The sequence below is a fragment of the Pholcus phalangioides genome, unplaced genomic scaffold (assembly GCF_987345545.1).
Source record: "Pholcus phalangioides strain wild (caught in Gottingen) unplaced genomic scaffold, Ppha-v1.0 ptg000015l_1, whole genome shotgun sequence".
Taxonomy (NCBI): domain Eukaryota; kingdom Metazoa; phylum Arthropoda; class Arachnida; order Araneae; family Pholcidae; genus Pholcus; species Pholcus phalangioides.
The window spans coordinates 39,180,396-39,205,516 of record NW_028301608.1 but is presented as its reverse complement, the minus strand read 5'-3'; the positions used below and the strand labels follow the sequence as shown (position 1 = coordinate 39,205,516).

Sequence of the window (25,121 nt, the reverse complement as noted above, 5' to 3'; positions counted from 1 at the left end):
AAAAAAAATTTCCCTTTGACGCTCTTAGTACTTCCGTGTCTAAATATTATGTGAAGCAATCATAAATATATAGTATAGGGAGTCATATTTAAGCACGTCAACTTATTCACCCTTAAATGAAAAATTGCCATTTTAAAAATCGAGTGTGAACATTCCTGAAAAAAAAATTCAAGCTAAACACTGATTAAAAAAAAAATTTTAGTTCATATTCATTGAATATCATCTCCTTATTTGTGGAAATATATTTAAGGGTCTTAAATAATAATTTTCCGGTTCTCTCTCGTCTCAAAAGTCTGATGGCGACTTTTGGTAAAACACCTTGTATATCACTCGAAAATAAGACTTACAGAGAGAAAGACAGTCTAATAATTTTTATTTTCTCCTAAAGTTGAATTACATAAAATACTGTAAAGCTGCCAAACAAATTTACAGTAGCAACTAAGAAAAATGGAAGAATTCATTTTTAAATATATAATCTCTGAAAAAAATTCAAAAGAAATAGAAAAAAAAAGCAAAAAAATAGAAGCAATAAAATTTCTTTTCCGACAAAAAAAGGAAACACATATAACACCATTGAAAGTGCAAATAGACAAATAACATAGCTAAAGTGACGAAGCAAAAATTCTTTAACAGCCAATAACATACATATATTTCTTTTTTTTAATGCTCGAAAGACGACAAAGGCCGGGAAAAATAGATAAATGAACGCTTTCTCAGGACTTAATACCCACTACACAACACCATCCATCGGACAAGTATATCCTCACATATTCTAAAACAAACGACACCAAACATAAAAAATTAGGAGCTTGACACGAAAAATAGGAAAAAAAACTCTAAACATTAAATCGTTAATTGTCATTAGGCACAAAATGTTGCACTAGATTCAAATCTCATAACAGCAACAGATCTAGATGAGACAGAAAAAAATCTACTCGTATTCAATCAACAGATTTCTACTGAATCGTTAATGACAACATGAGAATATAAATTTAGCTTTCATCGAGAACAAAATAGCTTCTTCGATTCTTTAGAGAAAAAAAAATCTAGTTTTCTGCACTGGTTTTTTTTTATTGTAAAAATCTGTATTATAATACTTTTTCTTCTCTTATAGCAGGTGATTAAATTTTACGTTTTAATCTTTAGTTACTTCTGGCGTTGACATTATTTACATAAATACCAGCAACATCCAGCACTTGTAAATTATGAGTGAGCAACACGAGTATATACTGAAGGGGGGGGGGGGCAAGTATACAAGAAAAATGTTTACACACAGGCCCAAAGAAATGCACGAACACTTTTTTGGAATGACGTTTAGCTTACAGAATGTAGTCGAGAGGAAAAATGCAGCTCACAGTAGTATTTATATAGTCAAGCTGTTACTTGTGCAGTAGTGTTAAAGAGCACAAATTGATGCAGTAGTGTCTCTTCTGTTATTTCAAATATTCTAAAAACAAAAAAAATTGTGCAAAGTGAAAGCGTAACAGAAAAAAATAAAGTGGACCCACTGGAAAATAAAAATAGAGGAATGCTGTTTCGTAGATGAAAGATAAATGCTGACAAGTTACTGCATCATTTTGGGTTCTTTGGAAGAATTTAGTCTTTTTTTCCCCCAAGCTTAATTTCCAACAAGAGAGGAATGTATAGAAAGCGCGCACTGTGTCCATGGAAACATAAGCGCAGTTGTTCCTTGTATAAGTATTATCTGAGAAAAAGAATACAGTGTAATTTGGATGTCCATTTTTTTCCCCATGCGTGTTCTCTCTTCTGCAAAAAAGCTGGCATATTTCACTTTTTTCTGCTTTTTAAGATTTGTTTTATTTTTTCTTCAGCGTGAAGAAACCACGCTTCTTGTGCTCATCTTTGCGTTCACCGGAAGCTGGCAGTGTTTGCGACCTTGACGGGCCTGCAGATCCTTCATTTCCAATAGCAGACTGCAGTTTCTGTAGCCACAAGTTCATCTCCTCCTGATTAATGAAACAAAAAAAAACTGATTATATAATGTTCTTGACTATGCAACAAAGTACCATCCTCTAAGCATGAATTAAGACTTGGATACATTTGTCCAACGATTCCATTAGTTTCTTTCAGATAAAACTATTGCTCGTCAACAACTGAGCTTTTAGGTTTGACTTTTCATTGAAAAGAACAAAACTGTCCGATATGTGATGCGACATAACATTTAGCTAAGTTTCATCTCAGGCTTGGAAGACAATCATTTTGATAAATAGAAAGATTTTTTGGTTTCACCATAAATTCCTAAACATGAATTATAAGACCTAGACATGTAGATAGAGACAATAGATATTAAAATATAAAAAATTAAATTTTGTAATACCATTTTCAGAATAATTCCCGAACAATCACTTCTCAACAAAATTTGGAATAAAGTTGAATTTTGATGCATGAATCGTATCTAGATTCACACTGGCGAATACTACTTATACACCCTCTCACTTATATGTTTCTCTCAGTTATAAGATGATTTCCTACACTCCTGAGCAAAGATATAGCATAATACAATGCTATTCCCGTACACTTCTCTCTTACTTGTCTTTTTTCCAGTGAGAGATCACTATGTTCATATAAAGGGTATTAAAACTTACATTTTATTGAAAATAAAGGTGCTTATCCTGTTGCATGCTTAGAGTTCATTTCATCTACCAGAATACAACCTGCCCTGCCCTAGAGGGATTTTTATATTTTTTAGGAATAAAATTAAACTATGTATAAGTTTGGTTTCGGTTCTCGTTGGTTTCTAAATTTTTCACAAGCTCTAAGACGAATCTTCAAAGAACAACATACGTATTTAATATAACCATATTTTTTTAGAGAGTACAGTTTACTAATCTGAACTCACCTCGTCCTTAGCTTGTAGTAAATATTCAGCACCACTTGATAACCTTTAAAAATAGAAAATAATTTTAAATTAAAGCATGATAACTTTCAATTTAGAACAAGAATCAGAATGCAGACGTGCCAACTTTTGAAATCCAGAGATTCTCCCAAGGGGGGACCCCCCCCCCCCAGCACTCACACAGACTTGATCAAAAAAAAATAATTTTTTAATCAATTTAAGAAAACGTTACATTCACCCCCCCCCCCCCCCCCAGACGGGTTCTGCATTGCCCCTGAGCAGAATATAATTCCATGTCAGTCTTTCCGTGCAGAATTGAGAAATCACATCTACATACTGTTCATAAAACAAGAGCATTTCCTTTCGTGGATGCTATCAGTGATTCTACCTTGGGTCGAACTCTTATAAGCTTTATATTTTAGCTTTATTATAGCTTAAGTGTAGCTCCTCAGGAGGTCACAAGTGGAGTTCCTCAGGGAAGTGTCCTTGGCCCCATACTTTTTTCACTTTTTATCGACAAACTCGATCAGGGTATCGATGGAATTACTAGCAAATTCGCAGATGATGTGAAGCTAATGGGGGTAATCGGGAATGAAAGCGATAGGGAGTTGCTCCAGACCAACTTAAACAAGATTGCAGCATGGGCAAATGAATGGAGCATGACGTTTAGCGTAGATAAGTGCATGGTCGCTCATTTTGGTTCGAACAACCCACGGTTCTCTTACGAGTTGAATGGTGTCACTATCCCGGATGCAACTAGAGTCACCGATTTGGGAATTCTCATTGACGAGCGACTTAAGTTTTCTGAACATTGTTCAGCGGTTGTCAAAAAAGCGAATAGAATGCTTGGTCTCATTTACAAAAAGGTCTCTTCGCGTTCTCCTAAAGTCATTCTTCCGCTTTTTCGAGGCTTAGTTCGTCCTGGACTGGAGTATGCGGTAAGGTTTTGGAGACCATACCTACAGAGGGACATAGACTTGATTGAAGGGATGCAGAGAAGAGCTACGCGTGTCCTTATTGGCACACAGGGCTTGAGTTATGAAGAGAGACTTCATTTTTTGAATATGTTTACATTGGATGAACGCAGGTGTCGAGGAGATATGATCGAAGTGTTCAAAATTTTCAATGGGATGGATAGGATGGACCATGAACTTTTAGTACACCGCCAATCAACTGCTTTTACAAGGGGACACCTGTATCGATTGGTGAGGGACAATGCAAGGTTATGGTGTCGCAGGGAATTTTTCTCTAATAGGGTTGTTAATAAATGGAATAGCTTACCCCCGGAGGTAGTAAATTGTAACACAATTGACACGTTTAAAAAGAAATACGATAAACATGTTGGGGTAAATCGAGAAGCTATCCATTCTTAGAATAAGACAACCATAAGTATTCTTTATGGGCATTGTATAATATTTTATCATGTGTATATATTGTTTATAATTTGTGTTAATTGCATTTTTAATGGGGTTGCTGTATTTTCGAAACATATGACATCCATATTTTTATGGGCATCTTTTTATCAGCCACCTCGTTGGGCATTTTGCCTGTTGTGGCGCTGTATTTGTATTAAAGTTTTATATTTTCTTTCTGAACACGTTTAAGCGGAAGAAATAAAAAAAAAACTCAAGTTACAACGTTGCCGACGAAAAAACATGTTTATCGCAAAGCTATTAATGGAATACAATAACGATTATACAGGAATTTCGGCAACCAAGGGCTTCCCCCCTGATAAATGATTGCTGATAAACGCTACGAAAACAAAGTCGTGTCTTTGCCAGTTGCTTAAATGCGGTCACAGACTTTTTTAAGGCTGCTCGATGGAAATGACCACGGCTGTCCTCTATGGGTGTTTTCCCTAACGACGGCGGTAATCACTGATGCTACGGCAACATGAAAGCTCGCATAAAATCTAATTTTCTGCCAAAATCCAGACAAATTGACAAATCCGGAGAGCGGGAGGAAGGATGAAAAATCCGGAGTCTCCCGCCTAAATCGGGAGAGTTGGCGGGTCTGAGAATGCCTACATTATAACCAAGAGTGACAAAAAAAATCAATATATTTCACACAAGCTTTAAATCTCTCTACCATGTGAATACTATGCACAATTCTGTGCTCAGATAGCAATATGTTGTTTCACTTTTCGCAAAAAATTGAGTTCCCATTCTAACGTCTCACTAATTAAAATTTTGAAAGGTGGCAAATTTTTACCTTTGTTTATAAGGAAACAACGGAGGAAAATTGTAATAAGTCAAAAAGCTACAGCATAGCATATTGGAAAAATATTATTTACAAATTTGCCATAAAGAAGTTTTAAGAAAGTGACTTGTTTTGAAACATTTTGCCACCTGAGCATAGATGTGGCTGACTACTCAGGCACTGACATTTCTTCCACCGCAAAAACTACAGGAAGGCAATTTTTTCCCAATCCATTATGTAACTCCTTATACATTTCCATAATTTATCAATATAAACAAAAAACACACAGTGCATCAAACATTGATAAGTTTCTAACTAAATCAGTGTTTCCCAAAGTGGGCGATGGAATGGTCCAGGCGGGCGATAGAAGCTACAGACTTAATATAAGATCCTATGGGTTCACTTCAGTTGGGGAGGGGGGGGGGGATAAGAAAAAATTGCTGATGAAAGGGGTGATGGAACAAAAAATTTGGGAAACTATGGACTAAATAAATAAAACATTTTCACTAGCAAACTAACATGAAAAATATTGGGCATTTGATAACTGATCATTGAAATTAACCACTACCTGAAACTATTCTATTTTACAGAAAATTCTGTACATTCAAAAAAAAATTGTACATTTTCTCTACCTACTACTACTTCACCAAACACCAACTCTGGCCATATCGCTATATTGCAATTTACTGCCATTAGTGAGATGGGTTAGAAGTAAAGGCGCTGTCTATCGGTGGTCGCCTCGAGTTCTTAAGGGAAAATATCTTATCTATATCCTCCCTTGGGTTCGAACCCAGGACCCTGACAACAACCTTCACGGTGGTAGACGAGCATCTTACCACCATGCCACTCGGGCACCACATTTTCTCTACCTGTCACATTTCAGGCTGTGTATGATTATAACACAGCGGTACCCTGACTTATGGCAGTAATTCGTTCCAGGATAAAAAACCACTCAAGTGGATGCAAACTTTTACACTGATATATTGTTGGAATGAAGCACCAGTTTCTTGGTGTCTTCACAAATTCCCAAAGAAATTGCCAAACATGGAAAAAAAAAACTTCTAATAAATTGCCTTTGGATGAGAAATAAAGGGATGAGAAATCTGCAGTGGATTAAGATGTATCTCACAGAAGAAAAAAAAAACATTGAACAAGAACAAATATTTGTATTTACATTTGTAATCATTATGTTTATGATATTTATAAGCATTAAAAATTATGTATGATTTCAGTCAAGATAGAAAATTCAAAAAAGTTAATCACAAATACTGAAAAAATGAGAAGGTCACGTTACAATATAGGTCGATTGATCTTGCTTTATTCCAGGGTTGGACAAATCGCAAAAAAAACTAGGCAGCAAAAAATTTTTCAAGAGAAGAGAGGTTGAAAAGCTTCTTTTGACCTTTTTAGGGCATAGTGACCCCCTTTCATGTTGGCAAATATGCAGTTTAAAATTCCAAAAATTTTATGGTGCTCTCAGCCTGCAATTTAGTAACGGCAAAAAAACGTTAGGCATTAATACTAATATTTTAGTTGCCATGGTGACCCAGCACCTAGGATTTGTCCAGCCCTCTCGTATTCTTTTTAATCAATTGGTCCTTGGTGAGACTATTGTGGTAAAACATTTTCCTTTAAGATGACTTTGAAAGTGCCCGTCTGATTGAAAAAAATTATGAAGATTATCTTATTTTGTAAATGCTGGGTGATGTAAGTCGGGGTACTGCTGTATTTGATGAAAAATATATATTGTGCTCAAAAAGAATCGCGATACATACTTGAGTCGAATCACATGCTTCTTCTTTGTGTAATCAGTAGCAATTTGTGCTGTGGCACCTCTCAGCTCAATGGGACTTTCATTACGATAGCAATTCTCAGGTTCCTAGAAAGTTAGAAGAAACAATATCATTAGAGAGAGAGAGAGAACACCAAAATCATAGAATATAGTAAAAGCCAGTATAAAAATTGTAAGGGTAATCGTAATTGTATTTAAAATCAAGATGAAAAAATACCCTTTTTTTTAATACTCATAACACATAAACAAGGTCAAAATATGATATAAAACTTATATTACACAGAAATTCTCATGAAGAGAAACTTTTTCATGGAAATTTTTTTTTCCCCACTATTAGCAATATGTTAGATTGACAATTTATTTCGGGCATCATTTCTTATCCTATAGTGAAGGGTAAATAATCCAAATTACCTGTTTGAAATGTCTCTGATCTTTATAGAAGAACACCAAACTTCCCTGTAATACTACGTACAGTTTATCCCATGAACTGTAATGGAAAACCAAATTAGCATTTCACATCTTGAGAAGTGACACCAAAAGCGTTCAAACTTGAAACGATTTCATAATTTTTTTCAGCAAATTTTTTTTAAATTTCTAAATAAATGTTCAAAAAAACACCATCAACATAAATAAATTTCATATTTCATTATCTTCAAATTAAATACAGCAGAGTCTCCATGTAATGAAATTGCTTCGTTCTATTGAAAATACTTATATTAAAAAATTTGCATAAACAATTTTCAATGCAGGGCGAACATCAACGAAAATGTGAGCATGTTCCTATGAAAATTTCATCATATAAAGACATTTTTTAAATAGAAGTTTGTTATAGAGACTATTTAGAGTTGAAGGGAAAAAAAAGTTAAACTTTATCTTTAACTTTCCATCATAACATGAAAAATATGCACATATGCATTTCATTTTTTAAAGTATTGGTTGCTTAACTCTATATTAAATATGTATTGTTGGTGAAACTTTTGTTCTTGAAACTTATTGACAACATATTCCCAGTTTTCTTCCTATCTTTTTGCAAAAATAAGAGTCATTAGCTTACCGATTGGTAGCCTTTTTAGTAGTGGATTCCCATTCATGCTTACGGACCAACATGCCTTCACATTGAACCTCCTCTTCCGCGGAGGCAGCAGTTGGACTTGCCTTCTCTATAGAAGAAGAAATGTCGGTATAAGCAGTTTCATTGGCGAAATACAAAAATCAACCTTTGGTAAAATTTCGCTACTGAAAACTAAAAACTGCTTCATAATTCATAGTATTCATTTCCAGATCTATTCATTCTTAAACCATCTATTTGTATTTGAAAATTTTGGAACAACTGGTAACAAACTGAGAAAAACTACAAAATCTGAAATACTGTTATTTTAAAATAATGAATTTCCAATACTGAAAATGATAAATGGGAATAAAACCCATCAGTTTTTCTTCCATAAGCAATTTTTCAGAATGTCTAAAATAAAGAAATGTTTAAAATAGCTTTAACGAGACTGACAATTTGAGTTAGTTACAGTGGAACCTCTTGATGTGGACACTCTCTTGGGACCAAAAACTTTGTCCACTAATGATGAGTGTCCTTTAATGGGTAGTCAATACATGGAAAACCATTAACATGATTTTTTTAAAAATGACCGTTAACAAGAGATGCCTGCTATCGAGGTGTGTCTGTTATGGGAGAGAGGTCCCACTGTACTTCCGGATTTATACCAAATAATCAAAATCTATATTTAAATGGAATATTAAGAAAAAAATTAATTGCTAGAAAATATTTTTAAAAAAATATGAATGATCTAAAATGAATATAGCTTAATTTTACTTGACTGGTGTAATTTCCCTTCCAAAATTTCTAAAATAATTTGAAATTCATTAAGTTACACTACACATATTAATACAAATATCAATACACTACTATAAATACAATTACAAGCCAATATCAATACACTTAATACTGATTATAAAAAATAAAAGATAACAAATATTAAAGTTACAGATATCACTTTACATATCACCCACTTCACACCATTTTTTATTGCTAAGATTACTAGGATGATTGGATTCCCAAAGAAAAATTTTGAATAATTCATTCTCTAATAATTTCTTTCTGCTCACCAGTGAAAAGTTTTTTTGATTTCTTTTATCCTGCTCTGGGATGATAAAAGACATTTTAGGTGTCAATTTTTTTCTTTAAAAGCTAAAATTTTTTTTATATATATATTGAGAAAACAGTCCAAAATAATGTCTCCCCTTTAAACTCATTACACATTTCAATGAAGGGATTAATAGTGTAGACCAAGAAACACTTGTAACTTTTTGTCTAGAAGTTGGTATTGCTTTGGCACAATTTTATTTTGATGAAAATTTGTACTATTTTAAATCATACAGGTTTTTGCACAAAACCATACACATAATTGCTTATGGGGGACAAAATATATGCAAGGCCACTTTGTTTTTCATTGTTTTAAATCAAAATTTAAGTTGATTGAGCATTGACTGCAGAAAAAACCAATCTAATTGGTTATAGATATAAATATGTGTAATAAACAAGTTATACAAAAACAGAAATTTCACAACTTTATCTCTGAAAACAAAAAAGCCAGTGTCTTCAGAAATAACCAATTTTACGATTACAAGTGATTTAGTTCTTGAAATTAATTTTTCACGCTATATACATCATAGTAACATAGTTGAAAAAAAATCATTCAAAATAATGAAAATGAAAAACAACAGATTCACAAAATCTTCACAAGTCAATGAAAAAAAAAAAATTCACAGTAAGATGTTAAAAAATTATCAGTTATATCCCATTGAAAACAAAAGTATATTAGTTCAATAATTACAGTCATTTTCCATTCGCATATCTAGTAAAGTAAAATTTTACCAAACAGTTAATTTAAAATAAATATGAAGCAAACGCATAAAAGATGTTATGATGTAATGAAATATCAATTCGGAATAAAGGAAAATAGGTGTTTATTAAATGTTAATAACAAGCACAGATTAATACACACAAAACCAGTATTCAACCATTGTTTTTCCTGTACTATGATCATTTTAAACACACCAGGGAAAATTAGACAAGTTCCCACAATTTGACGCAGATTCCAAATGATAATTTTTCTAAATATCACTCAAAGGATTTGAATTGAACTGTGGAAAACAAGGTTGGTTCCAAACCTAGTGACCAGACAACTTTACTTTCCATCTACCACTAATTAGTGTCCGATTTCACATGACCAAACTGTTATTTCTAAAAATGTGTGCATGTAGAGAAGTAGAATAGTTCTATCAAACCAGCAATTTGAATGCATGATCCAATGCTAAGAGAAACTGGAGTACTTACCAAACGAACAACAGTTAAAAGTAGCAAATTGAAAACAAAAATGAAAGGAATCCAAGAAAGAGAAACAACCAAATTTTTCCAGTGAAAAAATAAATACAGCAATACGAGATTCAAGCTGTGAATTTCCAATAAAATAAGAGGGAAAGAATACTGCTCATAAATCAAACATAGAATAAATCCTGTGCTAACTGGTGTTGCATTCATGAAATAAACTAATGAAATCCCCAAAAGTCAAATAATACTCAATAAGCAGTATATGCAAAAGTCAATTTAATCAAATAAAGAACTCTAATCCAAGAATTCCCAAACTTAGCATACTTCCCAACCTGTTTGTTTATGTAGTTGAAATTCTATGGTCCTGTGCAATAATTGAACTCATGGCTAACTCGACAGACCTCACTATTTGTATTCTGTGCACCTTTCAAATCTATTAAAATATGATAAAATCATTTCTTATAATCGCAATAAAAAAAAGGTGGGAGGCTGAGAGGGGAAACCTGATGTAATTCATATCAAGTTATTCACCATCCAGATATAGATACTACAGGTAATTTCAAATCATAAAAAAAAAGCTATATGAGAATCATGCAAATGCATATCTTGCAATGTATGGCTGTTTAATGATAATGACTGCTGAATTTGAAAAACTAGCCTAACATTAAAAGAATGAAAGTACATACTCCAATATTTCTGTGCATGTGTGCATGTGAGATAATATATAAGTATATGCCTAATTAATCTTCCCTCTAAAACTGCTCATGCATGACTGAAAATGAAAAGTGCTCGCAGAGTTTTTGCTATGGTAGCTTTTTTTCATTCCATGCGAATTTCAAAATCCTACGCACAGAGTAACAGGTCCACAGATAAAAAGAAAAGTTAAAGCATCTTGGAGAGAAAAATACAATTCATATAAAACATGACGAACTAATTGAAAGTTTTTGAGGCATGGAGCTGTCAACCCAGTGTAAATTTATTCATTTCTCAATGTTTGACAAAGCTAGTGGTTGGAGTCATAGGAAAGTGTCCAAAATACATACAACAAAATGAATTAGTATAGATGACAGATCTTTGCCACCAAGAGCCCTTTCTTTTAACTGACTACAAACCCAAAAACCTTATTAAGCACTACTACTAAACCACACATGCACTTTGTCCATATTCCTCTACTAACTTCTATTAATCACAAAGTTCTACAGAGAGGTTGACAAGTGTATATTTATTATTACCATTATATTAGTGCACTTTTAGTTTGAAAGGTGAGGTTTTAGTTCAAGGAAGGGATAAAAACTGTCACGGAATACAAGATGGGATAGGTATTTCAGATTTTACTCCTGACCACCACCAATTAGAACAAGTTGTTTCTCCCATATCAATTTTTGTCGTAAACAGAATCAGATGATTTACCAAAGAAGCTTCCGTCATCTTCCAAAGCTGTGGTTTTCTTTTTCCTCCAGCTGCTAAATGGTGACTTCGAACGAGATCGCTTTTTCTTGTCTTTGTCGGGGGAAGGGGCTTCAAAAGAGCATCATGCAATTTTTTAAATAAACTCAAGGAAAAAAACCTATCTTTTTTTCAAAATTAGAACATAAAACAAAATGAAAATAATAGAACATGCAAATACTACATAACTTCATGCATTAAGAAGCAAGTTATTGAAAAATTAATATGCAAGTGCTGAAAAATTAAATAGTTTAAAAAAATGTTGATAGAAAGTTAATGTTCATGAAACTTGATAAGAAAAACTTATGCAAAAAATAAAGAAAAAGTGTATTCAAAACAAAGTTAATATTAGCTTAACCGAACTAGAGAGATTGGATCCTCAGTCATTTTATACCCATATAGCCTGAAATCCTGTTATTAACCCTGGATAATATCATAGATTGTTTTAAGTAATGCTGTAAAACCAAATCTATTTTTAAAATAAATTTCCATACTTTTAAACAGCAAAAAACTTATTTAACAAGCCACAATGAGAAAATTTTAAAAAGGGAAGCAATTCTGATTTTGCCTCAAAAAAATTTTTTTTTTGCTTTGTTTTCCTGAATCAAGCAATATATTTTACTAAAATTTTTCAAATTTTTTACTGCAAAAATCTTTTGAACATATTTATCATTTCTTGTAACTAAAAAAAAAATGTCTAGTAAAGACTAAAGTGGAAAAAACCCCCATTAAGATAAAAAAAAACAAAAATTTGCCAATAAAACTTTATCCTTACATATCATCATGAACTGGAAAATTAGTTAAAAGACAAAGGCATTGCCTAACTTGATATTATAGGATCTTTCTTTTCCCGACGGCTAGTTGAAAGGGTTAAACAAACATTTATTCAGACAGGGAACAAAAATATTTTTTTTCTTATCTTTTGATTAGGAATTTTAAAAATTGCTCAATTGTTTGCACCGTTTTTTGAAACATCAGTTTTTAATTGTGAATAATCTCAATGAGGATCCAAATCCATTTTCTAGCAGAGTAAAAGCATGTTATTAAATGAATCAAAACAAATAAATGCATAAAACATTTTGTTAATGGATTTAAAAAAATTGACAGTTCATGCAAGTATTAAGCATGCTCTTATTTTGAACAGATAAAGGAAAAAAATAGGATGAAACCCTTTTTGAGTGTTTAATACAGCAAAAAGCCTGTTATAATGAGATTCTGGCTATAACAAGTGATATGAAAGTGATTGTCGAAGAGCTAATGTTAAAGATACAAGAAAATATGTGTTCATAGCAAAGTTGCAAAATTAAGATTTTTGCTCTCTAAAGTCAAAAAATTTTCTCTTCAAGAATTAAAACTAAGGATGGATTAGTAAAACTTATCACAAGTGACTCGCCCTTAACATTACTCTAAGATACTTCTAACAAGGAATAGACACGAAAGTCTATTTTTAGTTTCCCCCCCCCCCCATTCTTAGGCTTTCCCAATATTTATGAGACATGTAACAACTTTGCTCTTCCAGTGACTGACAGACAAAAGAAGTAATCTTTTACTGCCATGGCTTATTTGACCAGAACTTCTAGTTTAAAATTGTTTCTGAAGGACTGGAAAAACTGACCTAAAAAAACCTGATAACAGGAAAGATGTCAACACAGAGCCACAACAGGCAAAATACCCGAGGTGACTGAGAAAAAGAGGTCTATAACAAATATGGATGCTATATATTTGAAAAATACAGCAACCTAATTAAAAATGCAATCATAAAAATTGAAAACTGCATAATATTTTATCATGTATATATATAATGTCCATAAAAAATACTAATGGTTGTCTTAATCTGAGTATGGATAGCTTCTCGATTTACCTCAACATGTCCATTGTATTTCTTTTTAAATGTGTGAACTGTTGAATTTACTACTTTTCGGAGGTAAGCTATTCCATTTATTGACAAACCTATTAGAGAAAAATTCCCTGCAACACAACATAGAATTGTCCCTTACCAATCGATACTGGTGTCCCCTTGTCAAAGCAGTCAAGTGAGGATGTATTAATAGTTCATGGTCCATCCCATGGACGTACCCAGCGAGGGAGGCAGAAGAGAAAATAGAGTTAGTAATTCGCGCAGCACAGACGTATCAAGTATCTGTGAGTTGCCCTTCTCTAGTTCAGATCCTGGGTACGCCCTTGGTCCATCCTATCCATCCCAATAAAAATTTTGAACACATCATATCCCAGATACCTGCCTTCTTCCAATGTAAAAATCTTCAAAAAATGAAGTCTAACTCAAACCTTGTGTACCAACAAGGACATGCGTAGCTCTTCTCTGCACTCCTTCAACCAAGTCTATGTCCCTGTGTAGGTATGGTCCCCATAACCTAGCAAAATACTTCAGTCAAGGAAAAACTAAGTCTCAGAAAAACAGAAGAATGACTTGAGAACGCAGATACCCTTTTTGAAAATGAAACCCAGCATTCTATTTGTTTTTGACCACTGCTGAATAATGTTCAGAAAACCTAAGCTACTCATCAATAAGAATTCCCAAATCAAAAAGTTTAACTATTCACAGGTCAGCAGGATACGAGTTCATAAAGGCCAATTCCAATTGGAATTGTGAGACAAATTGAAAATTTGAAGTATTCGATCATTGGCTAAATAATTCAGAGAACACTTAATTCTATGCAAAAATGTTTGAGAGAATTAACTGCTGTGAGAGCCAAAAATAAATTTCATCTTATTGGAGAGAGAATCCTGTTCATTCATTAATATCAGTACAAAATGATGTAAAGGAGTATTATAACTGTAATAAAGCAAGAATGTTTTTTACTATGTATTACTTGAGAGAATGAATAGTTCAAGTTTGCACGTAGCAAGAATTCTAGTATAACAAAACATTTTCCAGTGATGTGAACTCTCATTATAACAGACCTTTATTGTATTTTATCATATAAATAGAAATGCAACAATTTTTATTTTTTTTCAATACAAATCTATATCTCAAGGGTGGGGATGTATTCTTTGATATGATGTAGGCAATGTGTTATTATTTGAATAGTTTCAGCTTCCCTTCGACTCTCAGGAGGAAAAAAAATGTTTCAAGCAACATTCTAAACCTAATAAAATCGCTTTGCACTTTCAATAGAAATATTTTCTCCTTCAAGAATCTGTTTGTAATTGATAAATTTCAGTACACATCTCCTCCCTTTTTTTAAAAAAAGCATTCCACATCAAGCTACAATATATTGTTTAAAAAATACGACCCAAAGATATCAATGCGAGCTGTTGATGAAATTTACAGATACATCCATGTCTGAATGTGGGAATTATAACCAAGACTTTTTATATAAATTATACTGTATAGATTGCGCTTTTGAAAATGTGATATTGTGTCCGAAAATAAAATGCAGATTAATATTTTGGCGCAGAAGGCAAAATAATTTCTTGGTTCAGAGCAGGACATACCATGCCCTTTAATCTGAGTATTTAAACACATTACTATTTTGGATTAATTACTATCAGGTAATTTTTTTTAATAAACTGATCAAAGTATAAAATGAAAATAACAGTCTAGATATCTGTAATGCTTGAGTGATAAATGAATGAAGTACTTGTTTGTTACAGAAAGATACAAGTAACTAGGCGATAACCATGAAAGAATGGCAAGCAGTATTTATCGGTTTTAAGAAGAGAGACCAGAATTTTACAAGCACAACTGAACATTGTCCAAAGCATTTTAGCACATATGCAAAACACCTTTAACTTACTGCCTGGTGCTGATCTTGATTCCTGGACACCTTTGCGTGGAGATGCTGGAACTAAGTTAATGCACTTCAATAAATAACTCATCGAATGGTATACAATTTTCATTTATGCAGCAACCTCCACCAAAGTCAATTTTGTTTTGTATAGCATTCAAATTATTAGTAGATTAAATAATCAGTCTGGAAAAACGTTTGTACGTATTCATTCTCTTATAAATGTCTAATGATTTATCTTAATTTGCAGTTTATGCAAGCTGTGTGTGTGTGTGAATCTCATTTCCTATTTCTCTATCCCTCTATATTTTTCTTTGAATAAACTTCAATCGATCCGATTTTTTTTTTTGCTTAAGTTTTGTGTATATTTGAATTGTATTTTTTATTTTATATTTGTGTGGATAAATATATATTTAACTTCTCATTAAAATGAAAGTTAAAACCAGGAGAAAATGAAGACACACACACACACCAACTTAATTACACTTTATATAGTTTTTATTTTTAATAATTCACACATGCACAAATTTCTCTTTTTTCCCCCTATTCAAATTATTTTAAACTTTCCAGACAGTAACTTTTGAGTTGAAAGTCAAACATTTTGTTCAGCACAAAGAGGATGTAATAATATAAAATTAAGCTCATCTTTACAACACTTTGATTTTTTTTAAAAACTTTTTGGTTAAACTTTCACAATGCAAAGTTTAACAGCGCCTTTCAAAAAAAATTCTGGCATCTGTTTTTTTTTTCAAATTAAGCTTTTTCTCTTTTTTTTTTTTGAAAAAAAAATATATGGTAATGATTACTTGATGACCCAACTTTAACATTTCTGGTGTAATGTGGGCAATTTGCACCCCAACTTTCTATAGAATTTTCAAGAATGGGCAGATCATGAGTTTTTGATAGTTGATTTTTCATTGCCAAGGGATGAAAAACCCTGTTTTGTTCGACTATCCTTCCATAAAGTACTAGATTTATGAATGTAATCATGTATGAAAGAAATAGTTAAAAGGATTACCCATTTTTTCAACGGCACATACACTTTAACCATTTTTTATCGCATATATTTGAAAATGCACCAGAAAAATTCCAGATTTATGCAATATATACATACATTGATAAAATTTATGAACATAAGCCAGATGGACATACAATTGTTAGAATGGAATTTGAAAAAAATATGAGATGATTAGTCACATGGGAAGCAAAAGTCAAGCAGAGAGAGAAGGAATAAACAACCAACCACCCAAGAAAGAAAGCTTTGGGACAAAACCAACACAAGCAAACACTGAAAAGACATGATGGGATGGATGATCACGATGCCAGACACACACACATCAACAGGCAGATACCTGGTTTCTTAGACTGTGTTGGTGGTGTCTTCTGCGACCTTTCCTCCTTAACAGAAGGAACACGAGAAACTGGCTTTGTTTCTACATGCAAGAGCAATTATTCATTTACATGCTGTTATCACAGTAAAAATATTGATAAAATAAATTCAGTCATTAATATGTTACTTAGCACACCAAGAAAAATACTGTCTCCAGTTGGACCACTGAGTGAGTGAACAGCAGTTTTAAAAACAAAGCATAAACACCAAAGGTGTTAACACTGCAATACACAGGTTATGCTTCACTGATATGGCTAAACAAACCAAAAAATGTTATACTTGTTAAATTAAAACCTATCACTTTTTCTCTTGTTCATTTAAGTCACAAAACTTCATGAAAAAAATTTGATACTTATTTTTTTGAGTTCTTAACCAATTGCAGATTGATTGTAGAAATACTCTGCTCAAAATATTATCTAATTATTTAAATTTACTAAATAAAAGATATATTCATCCAACTGCTTCATTTTGTTGAAAAATTCTTATCAGAATGATAGTAATAAATTCATAGAGAATTAAGACATTTTTTGCAGTCACTCAGAGCAATCCAACTTATAAGAATCGAAAACAATATATTAATCAATGCACAATGAAATAAGAGCAAGGCATCAGTAAACAGCAATTTATGAGTAAATCATGCAATTAGTATGGAGATATAATCATATCTGTTGAAATAGGAAGTTGTCGAATTGGACTCTCTTAGAAGAAATATAGATCATGACAAAAGCCTAATTAGTTAATTTTTTTCCCTCCTTCAATATCACGAATAATTTTTTTTTCATAAATAATCTAAAACAAATTAATCACACAGAAAGCTTTCAAAGTAAATGCATAAAAATATACGTATATTTCAACCTCTGCAATTTTTCCCCCAAAACTTGACGCACAATAGTATCAATCAATTGCAATAGATCTAACAAAATCAGGTTAATAAATTGTTTAAAATAAACACAAGAGCTAACTATAATAGAACTTAGTAGTCAACATATAAGACTACTGATTCTTACTCACTGATACCAGTCAGAAAAAAATAGAAAATCAACCTTTCCAAGTCTTGATATATACAAACTCAGGGATCTCATTTCGTCCATTATGAATAAACATATTCTTCAACATAGAAATAATTTTAACTCGTAGCACCATACTCCAGTAAGATTAATCCATATCTCAGAAATATATTTTTTTGCAAAAAATACTAGATCTCTGTCCTGCAAGACCAAATTTTTCAGAGTACACCATGCCACCACTTCTGATCAGATCATCAACATGGAAATATTTACATCTTGCTTAAAATTTTTAAGGGGGAAAAAATTATCAAAACGTACAACAGCATCTATCTTGATGATGAAAACAAATTTTCTATTTCAGGTAATTTTTTTATATCAATTATTTTTACCCATAAAGAGAAAAATATTTGTAGCTTTTCATTGAGAAATGAATAGACTTGCATAAAAGCAAGCAGGGCGAGCAATGATAAATGTAGACACTAGAACAAATTTCTCAAAATGTTTACCCTCCAAGGTCTTGCCCTCCACTGCTGCCTCCTGCTCTGCAGCAACAGCAATCGGTTCTTCCCTTTCTGGAGATTTTTCACCATCCGTCCTGCACATAACAATTTGCAATCAATCAGAAATGAGAAAATTTTATGCATGCAAATACAAAACCATTTACACAACTTCAATTTATTCACACACTGTCAAATTTGTTTTTTAAATCCTCAAGATTTGTTCTGTTCAAAAAATTTATATATATTATATTATGTTTCATAAAAACATATGGTAAGAATTGAATCCATTTCAGATAAACTTCCATGGATATAGTTTAAATATTTGTGTATAAAATTAGTCAAGACAAGTTGTAAAGCATATGTACAAAAACAAGGGTCTTTGAACCCTGCTTTGGGTAATACCTATCAGTTTGTGGCGATTCTTGTGGAGGTGGTTCAAGAGCAGCTAATCTAGCCAATTCTTCTTGTCTCTTTCTTTCTTCTTCTTCTTCCTCTTTCCTTCTATGTTCTTTCAACTCAAACTAAAGACGTACAAAGATTTTTTTCAATCTCATATTCAAACTCAAAAGTTGTTCAACAAAGAACAGTGAATGCTGCAGTTAATGCTTTAATTAATCAAACAGTTACCTTTATTGTTTGATATGTTATTAAATGCACATGGAATACTCACCGTGGTCATTCTCTCCAAGGCAGAGAATCTTTCCTCCTGAGCAGCAGCAGATTTTTCAAATGCTTCATGTTTTTTAATTAGTTGTTCAACATCATCAATGGAGTGCTAACACAAAAAGATGTTTCAAATAAAAAAATTTTACAATAATCTCCTTACAATTGTTTTCTTCTCAACATTGAGATACACTGATAAAAACAATTGAATAAATACAATATGAAATTTATAGTAGCAGTTGAAGGTCCTTTTTCAAAAATTACATTTGGCTGATAACATAACCAGTATAGCAGTGTTTAAAATGTACTGTATGTATTAACTGTACATAAGCTCAGTGGGATTAAGTTCTGTTTGTATTCTAGAACTTAAAACTTTGTTCTAAGTTCTAGAATACAATCAAACCTTGTTTAAAGACCTTTATTTAAGGGATGGATCCATACCCAAAAATAGAACTCATTTACTTCTAAATAAAGGAACCTCTATTTGAGGAACAAAAAGTATATAATAGACACCCATGGAATCAGAGTTTTCATTGCATTCCCCAGATTTTTACTTCATTATCCACTTCATAAATAAAACTTAATTCAACAGGTTGAAAACAAACTGCTATATTATTAAACTTTACATACAAAAATAAACATAATTCAACGATTTCACCATAAAAAGTAAATGTACAACATGGTACAGATTTGCAACATAATATAGAAATATATAATACAAAAGTGCACTTACCCCAAGTTCTTGACTCAACAGATAAGGTTCCTGTGCAAGTAACCATGCTTCTGCTACTGCAGCATCTCTTGCAAACTGATATACCTCCAAAACTAAGAAAATAAAATTCAAATGAAATTATAGTAAGTAGTAATACTTTACACCTTTCAACAAAAGAAATGATTAAAATGAATCTATCAGGAAAAAAAATTTGATGTAACAAAACTTACTTAGCTGCAAATGCTCCCATCTCTCTTCCCATCTATTCATCATTGTCGTCCTTTGATTTGTCAGAGCTACAAGTTTTTCGGTGATCTATAAAGAAAAAGCAAAATTAAGTTTTACATCCACATCTAAGAAGTATTGCTTGAAAATAAAATCAAAGCTTCAATAAAACTACCTAGCAGCTAATTCTGTTTATGAGTTACTGAGGGCACAAAACAGGGTTTAAACTATGGTCGCATGCAAAAGAAAATCTTAGAATGCGAAAGAAGTAGTAGCCACTTTTGCAAAAATGCGTACAGGAGGTACGAAACGAGTAGACATCCAACCATCAATCATTAGCATTGTAGCATTTTGCTAGAGCTTTTCTCCCTCATTTTTGCTGTTTTGCTAAAGGAATTTTTTATCTAGCTTAAACCCTGGCACAGAATCTTTGGCTTTACAGATTGCATTTCAACTATTCAGAAATGGTTCTGAGCAATTAGCAACCATTTTTCTTCAAATATTTGTAGAATACGCAAAAAATAACTACATGAAGTTTAATTTTTTTTAATTACAAAAATGTAGCCCTTTAATAGATGTGGCACATACCGATTAAACAATTTTTTTAAACTGTAAAGCTTATCCCCATGTGGTGGATAAAAAAAAGATGTGGTAACTAAAATGAAAAAAAAAAACTAATTAAAAATTCTTTGAGGGATTGCAATCTGAGCAGAGTATAGACATAGATTTTATATGCCTAAGACAGTTCTAGGAGTTTTCTTCCTTGCTCTATCAGTAACATTATAAAGTTTTTCATTGCATTAAAAGTTAATACTTTATATTGTTAATAAGGTTTTAAAAAGTTCAGTGCTATTTGAAAAAAAGGAAGTTCAGATTTCTGCATTTTATCTTCTCAAATGTCGAAGTTTGCCGCAATTGCTAATTTTCATAGCTGTGTTTCAACTTCACATAGTGCTCAAACTAAATTTTATATTGAAACAAGTTTCATACTTAAGAAACGGTTTTTTTTTAGAAATTTCAGATTCAAGTAAAATCATAAAATTGCTTCTGAAAAAATGGAGGGACAAAAACATACTTCATTTGAGGCATAGTGATTCCTGGCCAGAAGTTCCTTGCCAAGATTTATACATGCTGCCAGGTTGTCTTCACGTGCATCTATTTCAGCTTTCAGGCTCTGGTGATTATTCATCAATAACTCAACACCTGATACATCCCTAAGAACATCCATAAAACAAGTTGAATACTTTTTTTTGCCATTGAATACATTTTCACAAAAATCCCTCACCCATGAATTAGATTTTAAAAAAGTGAAAATTACACAAAAACTTAAAACAAGTCAATACAGTCTGCCGTCAGTATTTGCAGTCTCTTTCCCAGGTTTTTTTGGAAAACACTGTTGAGGAAATAATTATATTGAAACAAGATGTAAGTTGTATGTGCTTAATAAATGTTTAAAAAGTACTTTTAAAAGTTTTCTCGGGTGCTTCTGAAAATATTTATACAAGTTGTTGAATGTTTCTAAAAGTGGAAAACTTGCAAGGAAAATATTCGCAAAGGTTAGCTTCATTGCTGCGGTTTCCCCGTTATTACAGCACCAATGAGTCTACATTAAAATATCAAGAAATAGGAACTTAAAATTTGATCAGCTGTTGCTATAGCTACACCTGCTACTATACAGCCTTGGATCCACATCTCTCATGTAAAAGGTGCTGTTTTTCGATGGGTGCGATTACAAAAGGTGTGCAAGTTATATATTGCATAACTTGCACACTATATAGCTGTCATTATTTAATCTGCAAAGTCGTGAGATATTGATTAAAAGAATGTCACATCTCTCAGTATTTTGTATGAACAATGGAAAAAAGCTTGGACTACAAAAAAAAATTTCTGGATTGTTAATGGAGAATGTTATTTTCACCAATGTAGAGATAAAATAAATTATAGTAATAGCAAAAGAAATTGACAGAGGAGGGATTAATCAGATGACTGCTTCTGAAACCAAAGCAATACCTTAGAGATGATTAAGATTGAGAATTAGAAGACAAGTTCATCATGAACAGCATAGCAAAAGCTTCATAATTTCAAATTTGCAATGGATTGTTTCCATGAAATAGACCATCTGTGGTGCATTATTCACATGTAGAAAAATCGTTAAAGGAAGCCTTGTTACTATATTCTAACCTAGGGTTCTCAAACTTTTTTCAGCCGCTGCGCCCCTTTTTCCTATTCAATGCTTATCCCTGAGCTCCCCAGCTGTTTAATAAAGCATATTTTCAAAAAACCTTTGTCATGGTCACTGCTTCGCGGCGCCCCTGACAAAAGTTGGAGGTGCACCAGAGTACTGTGATGCACGGTTTGAGAACCACTGCTCTAACCAATTAACTGGAATTTAAAAGAAACTACTGACAGACATTGTTACTCTTTCCAAAAAGCATTGCCTTGAATCATTGGACAACATCCGCCCGCTCTTCTACACAAAGCAGATACTGTAAAAATGAGATGCCTACGGAACAAAATTTTAGGTTTGAGCTATTCAGATTTTCTGTATTTATGGTATCCACTGGAATGTAACTCCTGTGGATACAAAAATAAATAGAATCCAAAAAATGATGCTTTAGCAACCAACTTCCATTTTTTTTAAATATATTTTTGTTAACCCATTAATGAAGACTGATTTTTTTAAAAACAAAAAATGAGTGGAACCACTTCCACCATTTATTGGCAAAGAAAAAACAAAATTTAGAATGGCAAATTTTCTTACCAACCAGTGTTAATGGGTTAAATTACAGAAAACATTAATACGTTCTCTAACAAGTTCTAGGCGATAGATTTTTTTGGATAATGAGTAAAATTAAATATGCTTTTGCTGGTTACTGCCTTTATTTAGTCATTTAGCCCACTTAAAAATCAATTTTCACGAGCTTAAAAGATAATGTAAGATAGAACTTGAATTGATGATTAATTTTTTCTTCGAGAATCTATGAAAATCTCAAGAATCTATTAAATTATGAACATTTTTGACAACAAAAAGTTACCAAAAATATTGTAACCCATATTCTGAACCAGAAATAAAATAGACAGATAAATCAAGTTTGAAAATCCAGCCTTTAGAAAATATATGCATCACACCTGGGTTTCTCCGATGTATTCATTTGACGAACAATATCTTCCATCCACAACAAGAGATCCCTGACCATGTTCAGGAACCTAAACAAATCACCAGTGTCTACAAGTTTATGCCTTCTATTTTCACATAAAGATAACAATCTCTGCCATGCACCAACAACCTCTTCTTCCTGGTTTGTGATTTCTTTTGCCTTGTCACCAGCATAAGCACTCTGCAGATTCTTTGATTCCTCTTGTATTTGTTGAACCTTATCAAAAAAAAATGTGTAAAAGTGAATTATTTGTACATGATGAACAAACAAATTCAAGAATGAAAAATTATTAGAACATGAATGGGGTAAATAAAAATATTATGAATGTAGCTTACTGCTGATTCCAATGTTTGCAAATCATTCTCAAAGTTAGCATGTTTTCTCTGCAAACTGGAAACACTGACTCCATCCTTTCCAAGTTCATCAGACATTGATTTTTGTTTTTCCTGCATTAAAATATTTTGGTTATAAGCATAAATATTCAGTGCTTTTACTAAAAACCTACAGCAAATAAAAAATAAAATTAAGCAAGTAATTAGACAAACTTAGTCAAAGTTTAATTACACATCAAAATTTTGCTATGCAGAATAAAATTTACTAAATACAAATACAACGCCACAACAGGCAAAATGCCCAACGAGGTGGCTGAGAAAAAGAAGCTAAATAAGTTTTTTGTCATGCTATTAGGACATACATGAATTAACTGTCCAACCCAATAACCACAAGAAAAAGTTTACTAGTCCCTTTGTAATTCACACATACTTCCATTTTACTCAAATTGTTAAAATCCACACAAATAGCATTACGGTTGAGAATCATCTAGACCAGTGTTTAACCTTTTTCAGCTCATGGCCCCCACTATGGTTCACATTTTTTTCTCGTGGCCCTCCTCTACCCTCATCCAAAAGCGAGATACTTTCTATTTTTTTATTATGAAATTTTAATAAATCGGGTCAATCTCTAGAATCCTGGCTAGGCACAAATTCAAATGATGGATTATCTCTCCCAGGAGTCAAATTATATGGTAAAAAAGGGTCTGTGTAAAATATGAGACCATCTAACGAACATGCTCGTTAATAAATAACGATAAATCGACCCTCCCAACACATCAACCGTTGCTCTGGCGGTCTTCCATACTTAGCTGGTACTATGATTTTCATATGTAAGCAAAATAAAAATTATTACATATATCCACGTTATATTATTACATACATACACGTACATGTGAAAATCCCATATAGTACAGTCTCCCTCCTTCCATTATAGACATGAAGACCCGGATCATGCCCACATAGACTCAAGGGTTAAAATGTCCCTGGTTCTATGGACGGATCTGATGAATTCTGTAAGTAATATTTTTTAACCATGTTTCACTTATAAAGCTTTTCTCTTCACAGCTCTCTATGACTCCCTTCACCACCTGTCGTGGATCACCTTTCTTCTGATTTTCTCCTGTGGCCCTCCTAGAATATCTTAGGACCGCAAGGGGACCATATGGTCCCAGGTTGAGAACCACTGGTATAGATCAGTGGTTCTTTACGAGGGTGCAGGACACATTTTTAGAGGTGCGAGATGGGAAAAAAATTACATGTAGACTGATTATTCAGGAAAATCAAAATAAAATTTGAATTTCCTGATTCTTAAAAAAAAACCCATGAAATTTGACATTTTGGCACCTTATCTTTTAACTTTTGCTTGAAGAAATGTATATCGCATGAAATTCGCAAAGAAAAATTTCTTTTTCAATTAGCGTTTGTACTTGTTGATTGAAAAAAAACATTAATACTCAAAATACTTTGTGGTTTGTTCTGGTGTGCTCAGATTTGATATTGTCATCAGCATGACTCACTAAAAACATCAGAAAATTTAATCAAGTACCAAACAAACATATATACAAGGTGTCCTAAAAATTCTAATTCTGTCTTTATCTCAACAACTGTTCATCATAAAGGTATGGCTCTATTTAAAAAAATACTCTAAATGTGATCAGAAATCATTCTACCAGTTTTAGGAATGAGAATACAGTAAAAACTTAAATTTTTATACGGTTCCTTTAATTTCCAATTAGAAAGTTCTCTTC

The 25,121-nt window shown here is 32.5% G+C and overlaps 1 protein-coding gene across 6 annotated transcripts in view; it reads right to left on the bottom strand.

Annotated features, from left to right (window-relative positions):
• Positions 1-356: 356 nt before the first annotated feature.
• beta-Spec (spectrin beta chain) overlaps positions 357-25,121 on the bottom strand; it is a 50,832-nt gene continuing 26,067 nt past the window's right edge. The window contains exons 35-50 of one of the 6 annotated variants that reach the window (XM_089243510.1): positions 23,377-23,487; positions 23,013-23,257; positions 20,959-21,097; positions 19,889-19,973; positions 19,680-19,771; positions 18,954-19,058; positions 18,686-18,804; positions 18,290-18,378; positions 16,739-16,819; positions 15,396-15,446; positions 11,602-11,709; positions 7,903-8,008; positions 7,260-7,335; positions 6,832-6,935; positions 2,861-2,903; positions 357-1,967 (exon numbers count right to left, since the gene is read on the bottom strand). In XM_089243510.1, coding sequence (XP_089099636.1) covers positions 1,818-1,967; positions 2,861-2,903; positions 6,832-6,935; positions 7,260-7,335; positions 7,903-8,008; positions 11,602-11,709; positions 15,396-15,446; positions 16,739-16,819; positions 18,290-18,378; positions 18,686-18,804; positions 18,954-19,058; positions 19,680-19,771; positions 19,889-19,973; positions 20,959-21,097; positions 23,013-23,257; positions 23,377-23,487 — 1,704 coding nt within the window. In that variant the 3' untranslated portion in view covers positions 357-1,817. The remainder of the gene's footprint in view (positions 1,968-2,860; positions 2,904-6,831; positions 6,936-7,259; positions 7,336-7,902; positions 8,009-11,601; positions 11,710-15,395; positions 15,447-16,738; positions 16,820-18,289; positions 18,379-18,685; positions 18,805-18,953; positions 19,059-19,679; positions 19,772-19,888; positions 19,974-20,958; positions 21,098-23,012; positions 23,258-23,376; positions 23,488-25,121) is intronic. The other 5 variants (XM_089243513.1, XM_089243511.1, XM_089243512.1 and 2 more) reach the window with 5 other exon arrangements.